This window comes from Theobroma cacao, chromosome 5 (genome assembly GCF_000208745.1).
Source record: "Theobroma cacao cultivar B97-61/B2 chromosome 5, Criollo_cocoa_genome_V2, whole genome shotgun sequence".
In the NCBI taxonomy this organism is placed as follows: domain Eukaryota; kingdom Viridiplantae; phylum Streptophyta; class Magnoliopsida; order Malvales; family Malvaceae; genus Theobroma; species Theobroma cacao.
This window is the reverse complement of record NC_030854.1, coordinates 35,310,295-35,328,708: the sequence shown is the minus strand read 5'-3', so window position 1 is coordinate 35,328,708 and position 18,414 is coordinate 35,310,295. Positions and strand designations below refer to the sequence as shown.

Below are 18,414 nucleotides of genomic sequence, written 5' to 3'. Positions count from 1 at the left end.
TTTTGAGCCATTATGCTTAATTTTTTTTTTAGTATGGTAGATTCTTTAGATTTGTGCTATATAATTCTATGGTAAGTTGAAATTGGGACTATGGAAAAATTGAGAATGACACCCAAACAAGGAAGACAAAATTCTAGTGGTTCGTTTGATTAGACCCAATGTAATCAACATATGGATCACATGTTTCAAACTTATGGTGCTTTTATGGGAATGGGCATGTCCACTCTTCCACTGGCACCTAATCCTCCTAGGGGTGCCAATGAGGTAGAGAATAATGGTGCAAAGGAAGATGGTGATGAGGAAGAGGATTAGAGTTTCTTCATATTCATCCAACTATCTGGGGAATATTCTTAACCTTTCTTTTATTTTTTCTAACATTGAGAACAATGTTTAGTTTAAGTTTAGGAGTGGTGAATTTATTTTTTTGGTGATGAATATTCTGTGGAAGTTTTAGATTTAAAATTACTTACATGTTTATCTAGGTTTGTAAATAATTTAGGATTAGTTGGTCAATGAATTCATTTGTTCAAATTTTAGGAATCCAAAGCAAAGTTTTGTCAATTTTTGACAGTTAAAATTCTACTACGCAAGTATACGTATCGAATAGATAGTATATAAGCAAGTAGAGTACTGATCCCACAGGGAATCGATCTAAAATTTTACTAAGTACTAAAATTAGAATAAATTAATCTTACCTAAACACTCAAAATTAATTGATTAACTAAAACTAATTAACTAAAATTTAAACCAACAAGAAAAATCAAAATAATAATAACTTGAGAAAATATTAAATCAAACGAGCCTAGGATTAAAACATCTCTCACACTTTATCTAAATCTTACTTCTCTTCCTTAACTTATTTCAATGGGTTGAATTGCTAACCTAGAGTCTTAAATTATTTATAAGGGTCTCCTGACTCATCTTACAAAAATATTCATTTTAACTAAAACACTATATCCTTATGTGAATTGAAATTAAAAATAGACTCATTAAGTTCAAGCTCTAATCTGTCTACAAATGACCTATAGGTATATCCCTATCCTATACACAAATCAATTAATATGATCATATGCTATCCCAATTTTAGTCTACCATAAACTCCCTTTCCCAAGTTTGTTTAGGATAATATGATTGGTCATAATATGATCATATGATCATATGATAAATATGATCATATGCTAAAGAATCATTATGATTGGTCATAATATTACTCGCAACATATAATAGACAGGTTTTAGTGATGCCGCTAGCGGCACCAAATGAATGGTTAGGAGTGTGTGAGCATTTCTACCCCTATGTTGCGAGTTGGGCTTTCTAATTGGTTTGTTGGGCTATCTAACCTGTTGGTTTGTTTAGACTATTTGACTTACCTGTTGAGATAGTCTAAACTCTTAAGCTGTAACATATTCCTCACTCGAAAACTAACTAAACTAAAGAAAAAAAAATTACCCAAGAATAGAGGGGAATGGCTTAGAGATGGCTTTTATTGATAACAAAAGCCCAAAAATTTAATGAACCTTCCTTTAGAAATCCATTATCCCTCTTTAATGGAGTTTTATAAAGAATCATATGGGATTTGTTCGAAACTCTTTCTCTGGAAACGGAATGGACAAAACTGGATAGCAGAAGCCCACAAGTGAGTTTTTTTTCCCTATTTATCCTTCTAGGCACAACGAAGCCAATAAATTGGTAATACCTGATATTTGACGAAATGGTTAGAAGTACACTCAAACAAGATAGAACGATGCCTTGCTTTCACCCCTGTAAATCGAGATTGTTGCATTGCATCAAAAGTTCTACTTTGCACTTATCAAGCCAATCCAGGAAGCTTCATTTACTCCTTTGATCCTTCGGATCACTTTTTAAAACCATCTTTATTTCTTGAAAAAAAACAAATTTATACTCAATAACCAAGAAAAATTTCGAGGAAGCTCTAAGAACCTTAATGAAGAATGGCCACATGGATTTATCGTTTGGTTTAATATTTACTTAAAGTTAGAGCATGAACTCGCTTCAACTGGATTTGTGGAGAATCTATGTTGAGCAAACCTCCAAATGAAGGCAACTTTGTTTTCAAAGGCAGGTTGGCATCTATAATCGACGTTGGTTAAAATCCTAAAGCCAAATATCCTAAACCTTAATGGCTTAATTCCTTAGGAAAAAAAAAAACCTTGAAAGTCTAAATCTAAATTTAATTCCTAATTTCTAAAACCTAAAATTAACATAGCTAATTAAAAAGGGTGATCTACACAATGTAGAAAAAGCAAATTGGACCTCCGTTGGCATAAAAACTAAAATACTCAAATGCAGTAAACTCAGCTATGTAAATTCAAATCACCCTTCAAATTAATGCCTTGTTGCTAGACAATCAACAGCTACTGTCATAGACTATACTCCTTCGCTCAAGTGTGCGATAGTTCGTGCCGCGCTTGAATGGAAACTTCCACGCAAGTCAAGCAATAACTCATCTAGATTTGAACAAACGTCAACAATAGTCACAAATTAGGTTAAGGCAACGCATATCGAAATAATAGTGCATACCGAATGTCATACATGCAACCATTGGAACTATAAAAAGAAATTTTTTTTATTAATATGAAAATGAGTACAAAGAGAGCAAGACACGCCATCATCAGGCCATAGGAGCAGCCCTAGATGGTTCGTTGCATACATACTTTTACCAGTGAGACAACCCAACAATTCGTCAACTGCTCACCTTTTATAAAAAGTTTACGAGATTTTACAAGTATTTTACCAATAGCTATTACAATACTTGAAATAAGGAAATTCCTTTCCTAAAGGGTCTTTCCCCCTAAAGATTTGATAAGTATTTCTAGAGATATCACCACTAGCTATTATAATGTTTAAAAGGAGAATATTTTCCTTACAAGTACAAAAAACTCAATCTCCTAAATAACTCTACCTTGTCATAGTCCGATAAAAGATTGGCTCATGATAGCTAAAACAATCTTAGGTGATATAGTTGTGTATAGTCACAAACTAAACTTGTCTTTTGCTCTGTTTGAATAAGATAAACCAAGAAATGTTGTCTTCATAGAGTAATCATTCGCCAAGTATAAACAGCCTCATTGTCTACTAATCCAATGTGCAAACCTTCTTACATGATCCAATGATCCCTTAGTTCAACGACATATTAAGATAGAGATAGAGGAAGCATTAAGTATTAGGAGTAACATTGTCATATGAGGGTACCAAGCATTGTCAGCAACCAATTCCATCATTGAGTACTTAATTCAAGATCATGCCAGGTGTTTCCATCCACTTGCTGAGTCTCCTGATCTGGAAAATTAGCAATATAAAAAAAAAAGAGTAAATAAATCAAATCTATTGGAAAACAATATAAGAATTGACAACAGAAACATGTTGTATTTAACTAAAACTTTTAACATATATTGTGTCCACATATACTCATATATTTTCAGTCACAAGAAGGAAAAAGACATGAGTATCAACACAATGAAATGATAGATGCATTTTCATAATGCTGTTGCTTAAAAGAGAATGTATAATCCAATATTGATGAACATACTTGAGTCTTCAGTATCATCAGTTTAAGCAACCATTACAGGTGGCAGTGGAAGATCTGCATTAGCAAGGAACAATACAAAAAAATAAGCTAAAAGGGAACTTTTAAAGGAATTACAATAAAATAGGATCATCTTTCCTCGCCCCTAAACAAAACAAAGCAACACGCAAACATGCAATTGACAGGCTTTCATGCTTTTCATGGAAAGTACAAGAAAGAAGCAGAAAGTTGCTCAAGGAAACAAACTTTTTAAAAAAAAAAGCATTGCATGGGTGAGTATCGTACTTCTATAACCAATGATTAACTACCAACTTAAGCAATAATCTTCCTAGCTAAAACATTTGCATACTAATTCACAACCCAACTTTAACATAACCAATACCAACACAAAACATGATCTCTATGCATATTTACCTGCTTCTATAACCAATGTTAAACTACCATCTTATGCGATAATCTTTACAACCAAAACGTAAATATGCGAATTGAAACCAATTTTTTTAACATAATGAATACCAAAACTAAATGACCTATACATATAACCCGGTTCTATAACTAATCATAAACATTTATATACGAATTCGCAAGTGGGTTTTTAAGTAACATAATCAATACCATCATCAAGTAGGGTATCTCATCCATTCTTCATCAACAATATCTATAAGAATACCAAGGCTTGATGTCATGAGTCAACCTTGTATCAAATCATGATAGGGTAAAGTTATCTATAAGATTGAGTTTTTTGTACCTGTAAGAGAAATGTCCTTCCTTCAAACAGTGTAATGGCTGACACCTCCAAAAATACTTGTTAAGTCTTTAGGAGAAAGACCCTTTAAGAAAAGAATGTCCTCATTTCAAGCTTTGTAATAACTACTGGTAGAATACTTGTAAAATCTAGTAAACTCTTTATAGAGAGTGAGCAGTCGGCGAATTGTTGGGCTGCTTCACTGGTCAAGGTATGTTTGTAGCAATCATCTAGAGCTGCCTCTATGACCCGACAATGGCTTGTTTTGATCCTTTTGTAATTAATTTTATATTAATAAAATATTTTTTCGTTTCATGACTGAGTGGTTGCATACATGGCATTCGGTATGCCTTTTAATTTTAATGCGGGTTCTCTTAGTCTGATTTGTTGTTATTATTAATATTATATTAGATATAACTGAGTATTGACTGACTTGCGTGAAAACGTGCACTCAAGTGCTACACGGACTATCGCATACTTAGGCGAAAAAACGTAATTCGTGATACTCAGTTCTGCCATCTTTTGCTCTTCAGTTTAGTAATTTCCCTTCAAAAATGTAAAAATATAAATACCCATAAGTTAAAAATATTAGTATTTCTATAGTTTTAACAATAAATACACTTTCAAGAATAAAAACCAACAACAAAGTTACATAAAATTTTAAAAAAAAAAAGCAACAAAGTTACATGTGCATGTTTCTTTCGCTTTAAATTATCAAACCCACATCGTAAACAAAGCCTTATTCAATAAATTTCTTCCTTTAGCAGAAAAGGAAAAAAATTTTGGGTCGATTTAATATCGTGTATTTATAGAAGTAAACTTGGTTAGAGACATTTTGTCGAACAGGTCAAAGACAAAATAAAACGAGGGACAACACTTACAAGTGAGAAACTGAAATGCAAGGTTATTGAAATTGAAAATAATCCTTGTAATGGAAAAGGAAGGGTACCTGGTTGACTGCTGAATGTGATGATGAAACTCTATTACTTTAGTTTTGGCTTTTTCACTGACATATAGAACCGGAAGTTTGAACTGTTTTTCTTGTAGCAGGATGCCCTTACCTGGCTTTTTCTTTTTTCTTTTTTTTATTCAAAATCAGCCTAATATCTAATAAAAAATTTTCTAAACTAATTAAAAAATTAAGTTTTTATTTTTTATTTTATTTAATCAAATTTTTATATTTTTATTTTGATTCAAATAAATCTAATTAATAATTGACTAATTATTGTTACGTAGTGTTAACACGTAATAGTAAATGATAATATGACATATTGAAGTTGCATAAATATTTTCACTTTTCATGTCAATGTCACTTCAATATTCACAAAAAAAAAATTATAAATTGTATTTTAATTAATAGTACTTATTCAACTATTAATCATAAAAATTTATTTACTCAAATATAAAAATACAAAAACTTAATTGAATATAATAAAAAAATAAAGATTTATTTAAATTTTTTTAAATAATTCAAAAAATTTTAAAAATATTATACCTTCAAAATCAGAATTTGAAAAACCTTTGCCTAATTAGAGTTTGACTTATTTGAAGTCTAAATTTTATATTTATTAATTAAAGTACTAAATATCTAAATATTACAAATAATTATTTTCAATGAATAGCAGAATCTATCCTAAGTAGCTTCACCCATGAAGACACGAACAAGTATGCGTGCTTTCCTTAAGTACTTAGACTAGTTTATAAGATGGAAAATGTTAATATTCGGTTCTAACAGAGGATTGGCTCAGTTAATTAGTTTGTTAGTCTTAATCGCTAATGATGGGTTCAATTAATTAGTTTTTTTCAATGAGTTGAATCAATTGGATACGTAGGCAAGTGGAACCAAATGCATAATTCAGCTTACTATAAATTCATCATTAAACAAAGAACAAAATCATCATTTGACAGCCATTTCTCACTACAAGCTTTGTTTAGTCAAACATGATGAAACAAAAAGGAAAACATCACTACACTAACTACATCTTTTCCATATAAACATTCCAGGGCAGAAGCAGAAGCAAATTTCTTCCTTCAAGCTCAAAACTCAGAATCTTCATGTTGCACAAGCTGGTACCAAGCATGAGAAGAATCCTGGCATTTTCTTCTGCATGGAACAACCAAATAAACCTCGTCAGAAACAGACAGCTTAACCAAAACCATCAAACTATGGGCAGCCTCTCAGTCCTGCTACTATCATCTTGGCTCAAGAATTCAAGGGCTCAAACAAGTTTCCACCCTTGGCTGGACCAGACTAGCCAACCCAATGTAGACCTCAACTTAGAAATAATAAAAAAAAAACCTTCTTTATAATTAATATATGTAATGATTGTGGGCTTTGAGGTGTTTGTTTTCAAAGGGATGGAAAAAGACCTCCCATTGGAATAAATGACTAGGGTTTGACAAAGAAATCAATATGTGCCCGACCATGACTCTTTAAGGTCCATGGCAGAATCAAACAGAAGCGCCAATAATATGGTGATTTGGTGAGGTGAGGAATTGAAATGTGTTTCTTTATTATGTGATCCCAAGTAAACTGGTAGGTATTGAATATTTAATTAATTATCACTTCCATTAACAACTCCAATAAGATTTACAACAACAGTTTCATTATTATTATAATCTAAGTATGTTCTAGTTGTATGCAGTTTTATTTGACTTGAGATTGAACAATCATGACTTAATACATATATATATATATATATATATATATATATATATATATATATATATGATACATAAAAGAAAAAGAGCCCATATTGAAAGAATGAAGAAAATTAGATGGAAAGGGACATACTCGCTTGGAAGAGTGGAGGAGCTCAGGGGGGATTTTGTAGAGATCTTCATCAACAGGTTTGGGAGGTCTCCTGGGAGGCGCGGCATCGTTTTTGAGTTGCTTACCACTGTTATTATTGTTATTATTTGAAGTAGGCACGTGGTGGGGATGTTGATGCTGGTATTTCCGTGGCGGTTCAGTCACGTCACAAACTCTCCCTGCCTTCTTTTGCTCCTTAACGTGCAGTCCTCGCTTCTCTCTTACCCTACTCACCTGCTAAATGCCACCACACACACCACTATTGTCAACATTCATAATAATAACAATATCCATTCTTTGATATCATCTAATTACATCTTTGGCTTGCATTCCCATTCTCCTGTTCAGAATTGTGTCGGCGTCACCCCTAGCTATCTGATCTAAACCATTCGTACATTTACATTGTGAACACTCTTTACCTCAAAGTTAACACACAAAATTTAACTCTATCGCCTTGTTCACGTGATCACTCCAAATTTGTTATTTTACAACCAATCTGTAGGTGTACAAACAGATAAGTTAATTTACTAATAAATGTTGTACGACTGATGGAAATTAGACAGTTATATGTATAGATTTTTTAAAATAATTTGTATATTGCAAGGAAGTTCAGTGTTATCAGAATGAAAAATCTAAAACTAAAAAAGGCAAAAGTTTCTTGCAGGATTGCTTGATTAGAGCAAAACAGTTTCCAGGAAAGGCGTTTGGGAGAACATTTCAGCTTTGGCATTGCTGCCCATGTTTCTGCAAGAAAAGTTGCCACAAATGGGCTTGAAGACAGATATGTGCTTTACTTACTTCTCTATGTCCCCACTCTACAAAAAAATGACAGTTAAACAGTTCTGCAGATATACCAGAAGTTACTCATTCTTTCTTTTGTTTCAAAGTTCGGATTTTTTTACATTGCTCCAGTAACTTAAGAAGCCGAGAGCAACAAATCAACAGTACAAATATGAGAAAGTCCGGAAATAATTAAAAATAATAATAAAAAAAAAAGGAGCTAACCAACCTTTCTAGGAGGATCAAGATTACGAGAATGCTTCCTCGAATCAACAGCGTATAAGTCAGCGGGGACATAAGGATTAGATTCTCCTGATGAAGAGCTGAAACGAATCAAACCAGCTTGTCTAGCACATTCAAAGTACTGAGTTATAGGCAGCTCATTTGCATAGTCCCAGTCTCCAAATGCCGGTATCTGCCCACTTCTCTTGCAATAATCCTAAAGAATTTTTAAAAAAAAATAAAGAAGAAGAAGAAAAGAACAAAATCCCACCACAGAATTAGCTTTAAAGAAGAGATTCAAGATTCAAAGAAAATGAAAAAAGAAAATAGAACTTACATCCATTGTGGGGTTGTTTGCGACAGTTGCTACCTAGGAATGAACAAGCCAAAGTTGTAAAGGTGGGAGGGGAAAGAGATTGGACTTTGAAGGTTGTTTTTAAAGAGAATGAGAGCAAAAAGGTGAAAAAGGAAAAGCTATGGGGATTCTCAAGAAAGCTACAGAAGATATAAATTCTAGTTCAGAATTACACAGAAGAAACGAATCTACATATAAAGATAGAGTTCAGCTCTTTTCTCTTGTGGGAACACAGTTATCGGAAAAGCAGCAAAAAGAAAAACAGTACTCGGGAAAAAATTGTAGGAGTGTATAAAAAGAAAGAAATCAGAGGGACAGTCGTCTACTATTAGGTGCTTGCTTTGTCAACTTTTTCTCATTATAATATATGATGAAACTTTAGTTTTTTGTCCAACCTTGATCCCATGCTTTGCATTTTTTAATATTAATATTTTACTATGTTCTATGTTTTTTTTTAAAAAAATGGGTCTTTTTTTTAATAGTTTCACGCGGCAAAGTCAGGAAATGGGACCCTTGAGAATGCAGGGAGTCTTCACAGTTCACTTGGATTTGGGAGTTGTTAACTGTTAGAAAAAGTGGGTGAGTTTGCAGTGAACTGAAAAGCCATTTTTTTTGGGTTATCAAAGATTTGTTCTTTTATTTTTTCTGGACAAAAAGGGCTGTCCAAGATCTGAAAAAAGCTTGAATATTGCATAAATAATGTCTGTAGCCAGTGGGCAAATGAGCTACAGTTGCTCTTTGGTACCTGCAGTAAATAGCTGATCTGGAATGAGAAGGGGAAGTGCTTCCCTGAGAAGTTCTGTTAAATGGTCAAAGTTATATCCAACCTAATTTTGATTTTGTCTTCTGAATGGAGGATGTAGGATTTTTATTGGAAAGGTTTGGCCAAAAGAACGAACTGGCTAAGACTATTGAAAATTTTGTTCCTATGTTTGTTCTAAAAGCACTGACTGTAAGATATGAAATTATGACTATGGTGTCTTTCCTTTCTCATAAATAGTAATGTTCACTCCATTCAAAGCTCTTCCACAAGGTAGGACTTTCATTATAAAGAGTGAAGTCTACTCCATTTAAAGTCTCCATTTTGATGCTGGCATCCAATAACAGAATGCATTTTGCAAGAGGCAAAAAGGATAACAAAAAAGGAGATAAGGGTATTTCCACTTGTTTGTAAGTGCTCTCTGCACAAAACTTTCAAATTCTTCTGTCGTATCTCAAACTAGATGCCAAAGCCACTAACCCACTGGCCAGACCATGACAAAAGAAACTGGTTTTCCTATGGTAAAAGTTTATGAAATTTTGGTTTTATAAATAGCATTTAAAATTATAATAAAAACAGAGGATTTTAGAGACAAATTGAGTTCTCTGGTTACTATAACTTTGTAGCAGAAAAGGTTTCTTCAACTCTCAACCCTTGTGCATGGTTTTCACCCATGAAATCATAGGGAAAGAACATATGTTTGCTAAGTTAAAGCACAACATAATTAATAAATCATAATGTACGGCATTTCCAAAGGTACATTACTTAATTTCGGGTGATTAGTACATTGTTTGCAGTTAAACCATCCGAAAAGATCATGAACAAAAGTGAATTGCAGCACTGCAACACTGGCCTATCACTTAGTAATTTTCAGTGCTCACCACATTTCTTTTCAGGTCAATACACAATTTTAAAATGCTAATGCCTGAAGCTAAAGTGAAGTCCCAGGCTCCCGACAAAGCTTTTCATTTACAGCAAAAAATGTCCTCATTAGCAAAACCCTGCAACATTTTGCCTACAAAACCTTTGTCATTCAATGCTAAAACTTAGAAGATGTAAAAATTGCTATCTTGTTTCTTTTCTTGTTTTCTTATTAACTAAGAGAAAATCCTTTTACATTTATAACCCCACAGTTCTAAACCCAAAAAACATTAAAATTTTCCTGTACATGAGAATTTCTTCCCTCTTTTTCTGTTGGAGGGTCTTGACATGAGAGACGAAGACTTTCATATTTTCATGATGAAGACTTTCATATTTTCATAACGAATAGGAAAACAAGGAAACAAAAGGCAGAAAGTCTTTTTCTTGGCTCAACGTACAGAAGGCCTAACCTCGTGGAGTGATATAAGGTATACCTAATATTTGACTTGGAACAGAGTAAAAGAAAAAACCCACCTAGGTGCTTGTGCAAGGACCAAATGACACCTGCCACAAAGGGTCAAAAATGCAACCATGTCTGTCGCGGCTAGGCTTGACTTGGAGTGGAAAGTCCCCCAATGAAAAACAAAGGCAAACTTTGACAAGAAGGCTTGGGAAGTCATAATACTGAGTGGACGACGTGGTATAAAATCAGACATGTGGCTGATCAGTCTTTGTTGTTTAGCTCCAAGGTAAATGACGGTGGGGACCGACCACGGAATAAGAACTTGGATTGAGAGTGGAAAACATGTTCACGTGAACCTCAATACGAAGGAGAAGAAAGGAAGAAAGATTAAAAAAGCCATGTTACTCAAATCTATCAACGCAGAACACAATCTGCCAGAAATCATTTATATAAACTCATGGTGACAGATAAAGGAAATAATTAAAATTCCCATATTTATTCTATCTTAAGTAAGGATGGAATCCAACAAATCTATAGTTAGTTCATACAGCATGTCGTTTCAGGAATGTGAGTTTGGGGTTTTTTTTTTTTTCTGAGTGAATTTCAACTATCATTTGAGATGTTAAACACCTTTTTTTTTATTAAAGTTGGGAAACTCATTTTCAAAAGACAACAAGCACCAACCTTGGTGTACATTTTGGTGGGGTTAGGTTCTTCCCCATGCTTTACTTCTTTATTTTTCTTCATTCAATCATTTATTGAGATAGGACCACAATCTAAGGGCAATGAAAGTGACATATAAAATGATGGACAATATGCCAACTTCTTTGTTTTTTTAAATTGCCAACATCACTAATTATTTTTTCTTTCAATTTCAAAAAAATTATCTTTTATTTTTTACAAGAAAAAAGGATAATGCTTGGACTAAAAAATAAAAATTAAAAAAATTTACGATAGTGTTTGGTTGTTAGTAATTATTAGTTTATGCTTTTACTGCGTTCAATCAAGTTTTTTTTATTTTTATTTTAAGTCAAATAAGTATTTATAACTAATGATTGATTAAATGTTGTTAGTCAAATTATCACTTATCATTTCACTTGCTATTGACGTATCATGTTCATATATCATAATAGATGATAACGTGACATGTTAATATATCATTTTTCATCTTCCACATCGATGTTATGTGAATATAAAATGATAAGTAGTATTTTAACAAATTGTCATTAATCAATCATTAATCATAAAAGTTTATTTAGTTCAAAATAAAAATATAAGGACTTGAATGAATACAAAAAAATAAAGACTTATTTAAATTTCTTGAATAATTTACAATTTTTTTCAAGTATTACGTTTATATGTTTTTTCTTGATTAACAGATTCTATGAAAAAAATTATATTATTTAAATAAAAAACATATAATTAACAGTTGCACATGATTAGACCCACATCTTCGGACTTGGGTCATGGATTGGGCTCTTTGCTTGAGTTACCTCAGCTTAGACCATATCCAAAGCCCCTAATTAATTGTCCAAAATAAAGGGCCCAGATTTCAACGTGCCAGCTAGACACATGATATGAATTAGGCCTAGTTCTGAAGCACACTTCGATCAACCGAATTAGGCTTATAAACCCCTTTTTGTTTATTTGGTAGAAAAATAATATGCTATTAGACTACTTATTTTATTTTAATCTTCACAGTTCATGAGAAAATGATTTTTCTTTTAGTATTTTTTTTCCATTCACTTGAACAAATAGACTATCCCACATAAAATTAATAATTTAATTAAATATATTTTGAATGTTTTAAACAAAATTTATAATATAATACTTGAATGTTTGTATTCCAATTTAATATAATATCAGAGTATAGGTTCACTTGTACATTGATTTCAATAGATTTTTTGTTTGTAGGTGCAAAGTAGATTTCCAAATTTACAAATTGGATCGAATCGTGATGGAATCGTAATCCAATTAATTTTAAAATAAATATCTTTCTTTCAACAAAGACAAAATAATTAAGAATTTATCTCTCTTACAAATTCCTCTAACATAACATAACTCGACATTGCAACAAATAACTATACCCAAATAGTTGTAGGGTATATACTTTCTTTACCCATAGAGAAAATAGCTAGAAGCCTATATCTTATTCACTTCCATTCCACATTTATATGTGGAGTTAGCATCAATCTTTGAGCTGACTGCAAATGTTATTAGGTGTATTAGCACCATGGTCATCAAATTAGTCAGGGGCTAGCCACCGATATTAGAATTAAAGAGCTTACACCTAATTTCATAGTTATTGCTTACTCAATTAGTTTGAACTGGTATATGCATGTGAATGGTAGCTGTACAGAAGTAAATAGCACACCAAAGCTGTTTCTTATAGGATTCCAAGCACCATAATAGAGCCAAAGTGTAACCATTTGTCAGCTTCAAAGCATCCTAACTTGTATGTATGCAGACAGTAGACAAAATATTAGACAAAGGCGTTTTAGGAAAAGAAAGTTAAAGGGCAACAAGATTTAATATCTGTTTGCCTTAGAATGAGCCTAATGAAAACAATGTAACAGTGAGTTATAAATTTGAGAGAATGTACTAGCGCTCTTCATAGAACAGAGATTGGTAGGGGTCATTAAAAACAGCATAGAGCAGCAACCAAATTGAATTGAATTCTCTGTTTTCTGTCATGGAATCAACGTAAGCCAACTGAGGGACATGGTGATCAAAACTTTCAATTAAAACACTATGGACCAAACTAGATTCAATTCAAGGTCCTTGCTTCGGCTGCAAGTTGTCTATTCATCAGGACCGCAGGATCCAGTCTGCCCAAGCAATCGATCAAACAGTACCAGCTTGTTATTTAAGATTTCTCATATTATAAAGTCTTGATAAGTCTGAATCTTAAAGTGGTAAATACGTATTGCGGTCCACGCAAATGAACATGTTCTTGAGACAAAAACTTGGGTCCACTTTTTAATTGATTGAAAAGTAGCCCCAGTTTAGCTTGTCCAAGAATTGGCAGCTTATTATGGTGAAATGAACCAACATTAAATAAGACAAACAGGCCAACAAGAGATCTTAATGTTACTATAGTAAACATTAAGCTTTGAGAAAGTGAAATCTAAAGTGAGGGAAAAAAAGCAAAAAGACTCTGAAATCAAAACTAGCAATGAAATCATAGATTGGTTTGAGTTTGATTTTTCTTAAATAGCTCGGACTCGAGCAATACTAGTTTCTACTTCAAGAGTGGTACGGTGTAGGTACCCTAGATTTACTTACAAAGGGCATTTCTTGTCATAAAAGAAAAATGAAGAACCAAGAAACAGGCTTTTGGCTGGATTAAGACTTGGGTTTTAATGAATGGCTATAGTAAGATGAAACCAGTATGTAAAATGTGAATGGAGGGTTAAAGAAAAAAATAGGAAACCAAATAATTTTAAATGACATTTGCAAAAAGTTTTGTGACTTAGAGCCCACAGCTGTAATCATGATGCCTCTTCATAAACATATAGAAACACTAGGACAGTCCTAGAAAGGGGCAGGGACCGTTTTCCCAATTGTTTCAGGCCTGTAATTATTGGACATGTGTTAGAAAACATAAATGAAAGTACAATCACAAATGGATAAATAGGAAGCTGCAGTTCAAGTGTGTCTATCAGTGGGCCGGGTGAGTAGAACAGTGATTGTATGATCAAACTGAGATAATATGGGAGGCGTTGCCTGGACCGAAGAAGAGGATCACTTGCTCAAGAAATGTATAGAGCAGTATGGAGAAGGGAAGTGGCATCGTGTACCTCTTTTGGCTGGTAATATTGGTTTGTAGTCTGAATTTACACTTCGTTAAGCTTACTGGAAAAGGGCTAGCTTTGAATAAAACGAAGATGTGCATATCATTGGGGAGGGTTTGATTCCCTTCTTAAGCAGATTAATGCACTTATTACTTAGATATATGTATTTTGTTAGGCATAGAGGGTTCTTTCCAAGGTTTTTCAAGATTATTTCATTTCTTGAAACTATTCATTCTTTCTCTTCTTTTTCCCTCTTCTTTCTCCTCCATTGTATGTCTGCAATAGTTGCAGAGAGCCATGTCATGAATGAGTATGTCAACCAGATTTACCACATGCAGGTTTCAGGGGTAGTTGGCCCCCTTCTTTATTAGGCTCAGTTAATTTTGAGTGTTGTCCCTTTCGAGTCATAAATTGAAATTCGTTTTTACTTGTAGGTACAATTCCCTTGTCTATAATCCATCGTAAAGTAAGCCGAGTGATTGTTCACGTGCATATATATATATGTATTGAGTTTCAGAGAAAAAATCAGCAAGAAAAATAAGAATCTATTTGTCGATGAAGGCTATGAGGTTGAAGTTGTGATATTATCAATTTTCATGTTCATTTATTAATGCTTGGTGTACTTTGGTGTTATAGGTCTCAACCGGTGCCGTAAAAGCTGCCGGCTGAGATGGTTAAACTATCTACGCCCAAACATCAAAAGAGGGAGTTTTGCAAAAGAGGAAGTGCAGCTCATCATCAAGCTCCACAGGCTTCTAGGAAACAGGCAAGTTATTTTCTCCATCGCTCTCTCTCTCTTTGTAACATGATAAAGTTACGAATGTAAAAATATGTATTGTCATAAATGAATGGATTCATAAATAAATTCATCTAAAGAAGGCATAGTATCACAGTAGCCCCTACTAGTGGAAATGATGAGAATTCTCATGGCGAATTACGTTTTTATTAACCTTTAATTTCATTTCTCACGAATGAAGATAGCCAGGCTTAAGATTAAGGAAACATAAAGCTTATAAGTAAACTAAATGTGGTTTTATGGTGCCTGATCAGGTGGTCACTGATTGCTGGAAGACTCCCAGGAAGAACAGCAAATGATGTAAAGAATTACTGGAATTGCCACCTGAGTAAAAAGCTCAATATTGGTCAAGAAACTGAAGAGAAAGAAAATGCAATAAATGCGGAAATCAGACCCCAGCCAGGAGGTAATGCGACAACAGGCTCAGTGAAACCAAGGAGCCAGGATATTGTTCCAAATAGCCAGCCAACAATAGAAGAAAGCAGCATGTCGACGCCTTTTCACTTTGTTGAAGTTGCTCAACAAGGCCAGGAGCTTGTGAAAGAAGAAGACAGCAGCCTAGGCGTGGAGGAGCCTGGAATTCTTGGTGATATGCGAACGGATATTGGCCAGTTTCATGAACTTAATATATTGAGTACTGATGAAGGCTGCGGCAAATGGGATTGGGATGATTTGGTCTTAGACATGGATTTATGGACTGACTCAATGTGAATGTGATTTTCTTAATTAGTGGTAATCAATAAGCAGTTAAGTTAAGATAACATCAGAATTGTTAAATTCTTATTGCCTCAATATAAGTACGGGGTGTTATATTTGGCTTGGAAGGACTTAGCTGCATGTATATTAGAAAAATAAATAAATAAAAAAGAGTGCATCTATCGAATTGCCTTGCCTTTCAAAATTATGAAGGAATTCCTTCTGTGTATTTTCTTGTAAAAGAGAAGCACATTGGCACTCGATTTCAGAAAATTTCTCCAACCATTTCATTATGCACTGTAATCTTGGATCCCTCTTTGAACAAAAAATTTGACATGGCATTGTGACCCTTTGATGTGAGAGAAGTGGACGGTGCCAAGCAAATAAGATGTGCCGTGCATTTATCTGGTATGGGTCATTTCACCATTAAGCTTCTAAGTCTCCTCAAAAAGCTAAGGCTCTGCTCCAAAGTCGTCCCTTACTGTTTATGAAAAACTTCTTCAACTCAGGCAACTGGTAAGGCCTTATCCTAAGTTCATTAGTAATGGCGCTGGCATCTTTCTTTGGTATGACAACTAGCATCCACATGGGCCTTTACTATTCAAATTCAACAAAAGAATACAACTGGGGGAGTGTGCTAAGTTGACTCCATTGTAAAAGATGGTGATTTTTTGCTTCTGGTCTCCTACTAGATCCGAAAAACCAGGGGACATACAGGAGATCTTTCCGGAACTCTTTGGCCTCTCTAAAGGTACATTCAAATATACTTACATAGAAATTGCACTTTTCTGTGTTAACAGCTACGATTTGGGAGGAGGTTAGAAATAAAGCCCAAAGCCTTGCTTGGCATAAACTGGAAATGTTTTCCTAACCATGACTCTCTATACTTCTTCATAGGTAGGCTAATAAAGATAAACAAATCAAGTTGGATTTACAAAATGTGTCCCCTTTACTGCGAAGCTCTAATTGAAACTGGCTAGAGGTCATAGGAGTATCTGTTTTCCCTGTTCTTTATGCTAGGAAGCTTTGAGAGGAATTTCTTTACATCTTTCAAATCAGTGAACCCATTGGACTTGATCTATAAAAGTTCGAGAATCTCTATTAACAGCTAGCATGGCTTGTAACTGGTATATTTGGGAGGGAAAAACAATTTCTTATGTTTCATAAAGTCTATTCTCATACTGCTATTGCCATGTCTCATAGCATTGTTTATAGCACCTCAATTGTTGCTTCTCTTCTGCTAGTTGAGCCTGAGTTAGCTATAAGTTAGGTGTTTTATTATCCAAAGAAGCGGCGACGCTGCTACAAACAATCAACTAGGCAATCATAGGGTCACTCAGCACCAAAGCATTACACAATCCCGATTTGTTGAGTCCCCAGCTATATTTCTAAGACCATAAAGTCTAAATCTAACAGTTGTAACAATGGAACAAAAAGAACGAAAGCAGAGCTGATTTTCCCTTCATAAATCTGCTGTTTCTCTCCATCCGTGGATGGTACATGTATGCACTTCAGGCAAGTCGCAGAATGACAGAAATAAGTGCTTTCCCTTTGAGCTTCCACGCCGGCGCTTTGTAATGCAGCTGTTTTAATTTAGCATGTCAATCACCAATGCTCCTCTAAATACCACAAACACGTAGAACCTTGCCCCAAGCCACTTTGCGTACTCCCAAAGTGAAGAAAAACATTGTCTTTGTGGTTTCCACAGCCGGATTACATAAAGGGCACTTATCAGAATTGCTAATGCCTAACCCAAGATCTAAGTCTGCTCTTGGTTGGCAATCTGTCCAAAATAGCCATCAAAGTGATCAAGGCATATCGAGGAGTGTGGTATTGAAACCCGAACGAGTGTACGCCAGTCCACTCTTTTTTGCTTGTGTCTGTTTTCATTCCCATAAATAAACAGCCTTATAGGTAGTGGTCTCAACTTTAACAAGATCTTCCAGCTCCAAACTATGTTCTGAGTTATAGCAATCTTGACTCTTTGTTTGTTAGTACACCGTTGTTACTTCTCAATCCAATGTATTTATATTGCTTTAATAATCTTTTAGTAGTCTAGTAAATATTCCTGCTTCAGTTTTGGTTAATGAAAGCTATCCATTCACTCGTCAAAAAACTAGAAGTTTTCTCAGCTGACTGCATCCTTCTCATTCCGAACAAGACCGCTCGATGCTACATCGTATAAAAGAAAGTAAGAAACGAATACATTTTCTTCATCTAGCAATTTTCTTTACTTAATTGAAATGTAACAGCAAAGAAAGAATTTGAGGTGAAGATTTACTTTTATATATATGAACTAAAGATATACCATTTAAAAACTAATTAGTTATAAGTAGAAATGTTCTGATTTTGTTTAGGTATGATAAATTTTATGACATATATTGTACCTAAAATCAATTGATAATAAATAAAATGATTCTTATCATATTTATGTGTTGAGGATGCTCTTACTATAATTAATGTGAGATTTACTTTAATTATCATTTTAATACTTTTTATCACAGTGTAGAGATAATGAACTTATTACATTGTTTGAATATCATATATAAGGATATGGAGTTTCATGGAAGAAAATAAAGGGTA

General features: G+C 33.8%; 2 protein-coding genes across 3 annotated transcripts; one reads left to right on the top strand and one right to left on the bottom strand.

The window, feature by feature from the left end:
• LOC18599973 lies at positions 6,130 to 8,856 on the bottom strand. Of its 2 annotated transcripts, none has more exons than XM_018120492.1 (4): positions 8,444 to 8,856; positions 8,114 to 8,323; positions 7,087 to 7,341; positions 6,130 to 6,396 (listed from the first exon to the last, which is right to left on the bottom strand). In XM_018120492.1, exons 1-4 carry the CDS (start codon positions 8,447 to 8,449, stop codon positions 6,346 to 6,348), a joined length of 522 nt encoding a protein of 173 aa, XP_017975981.1. In that variant the 5' UTR covers positions 8,450 to 8,856; the 3' UTR covers positions 6,130 to 6,345. The 2 variants fall into 2 exon arrangements, with proteins under 2 accessions (XP_017975981.1, XP_017975982.1); XM_018120493.1 differs by having other exon boundaries at positions 7,087 to 7,338; positions 8,444 to 8,855.
• Positions 14,190 to 16,036, top strand: LOC18599972 (transcription factor MYB75). Its single transcript, XM_007030188.2, has 3 exons — positions 14,190 to 14,357; positions 14,976 to 15,105; positions 15,390 to 16,036. The coding sequence occupies exons 1-3, from the start codon at positions 14,258 to 14,260 to the stop codon at positions 15,844 to 15,846; spliced, it is 687 nt and encodes a 228-aa protein (XP_007030250.2). The 5' UTR covers positions 14,190 to 14,257; the 3' UTR covers positions 15,847 to 16,036.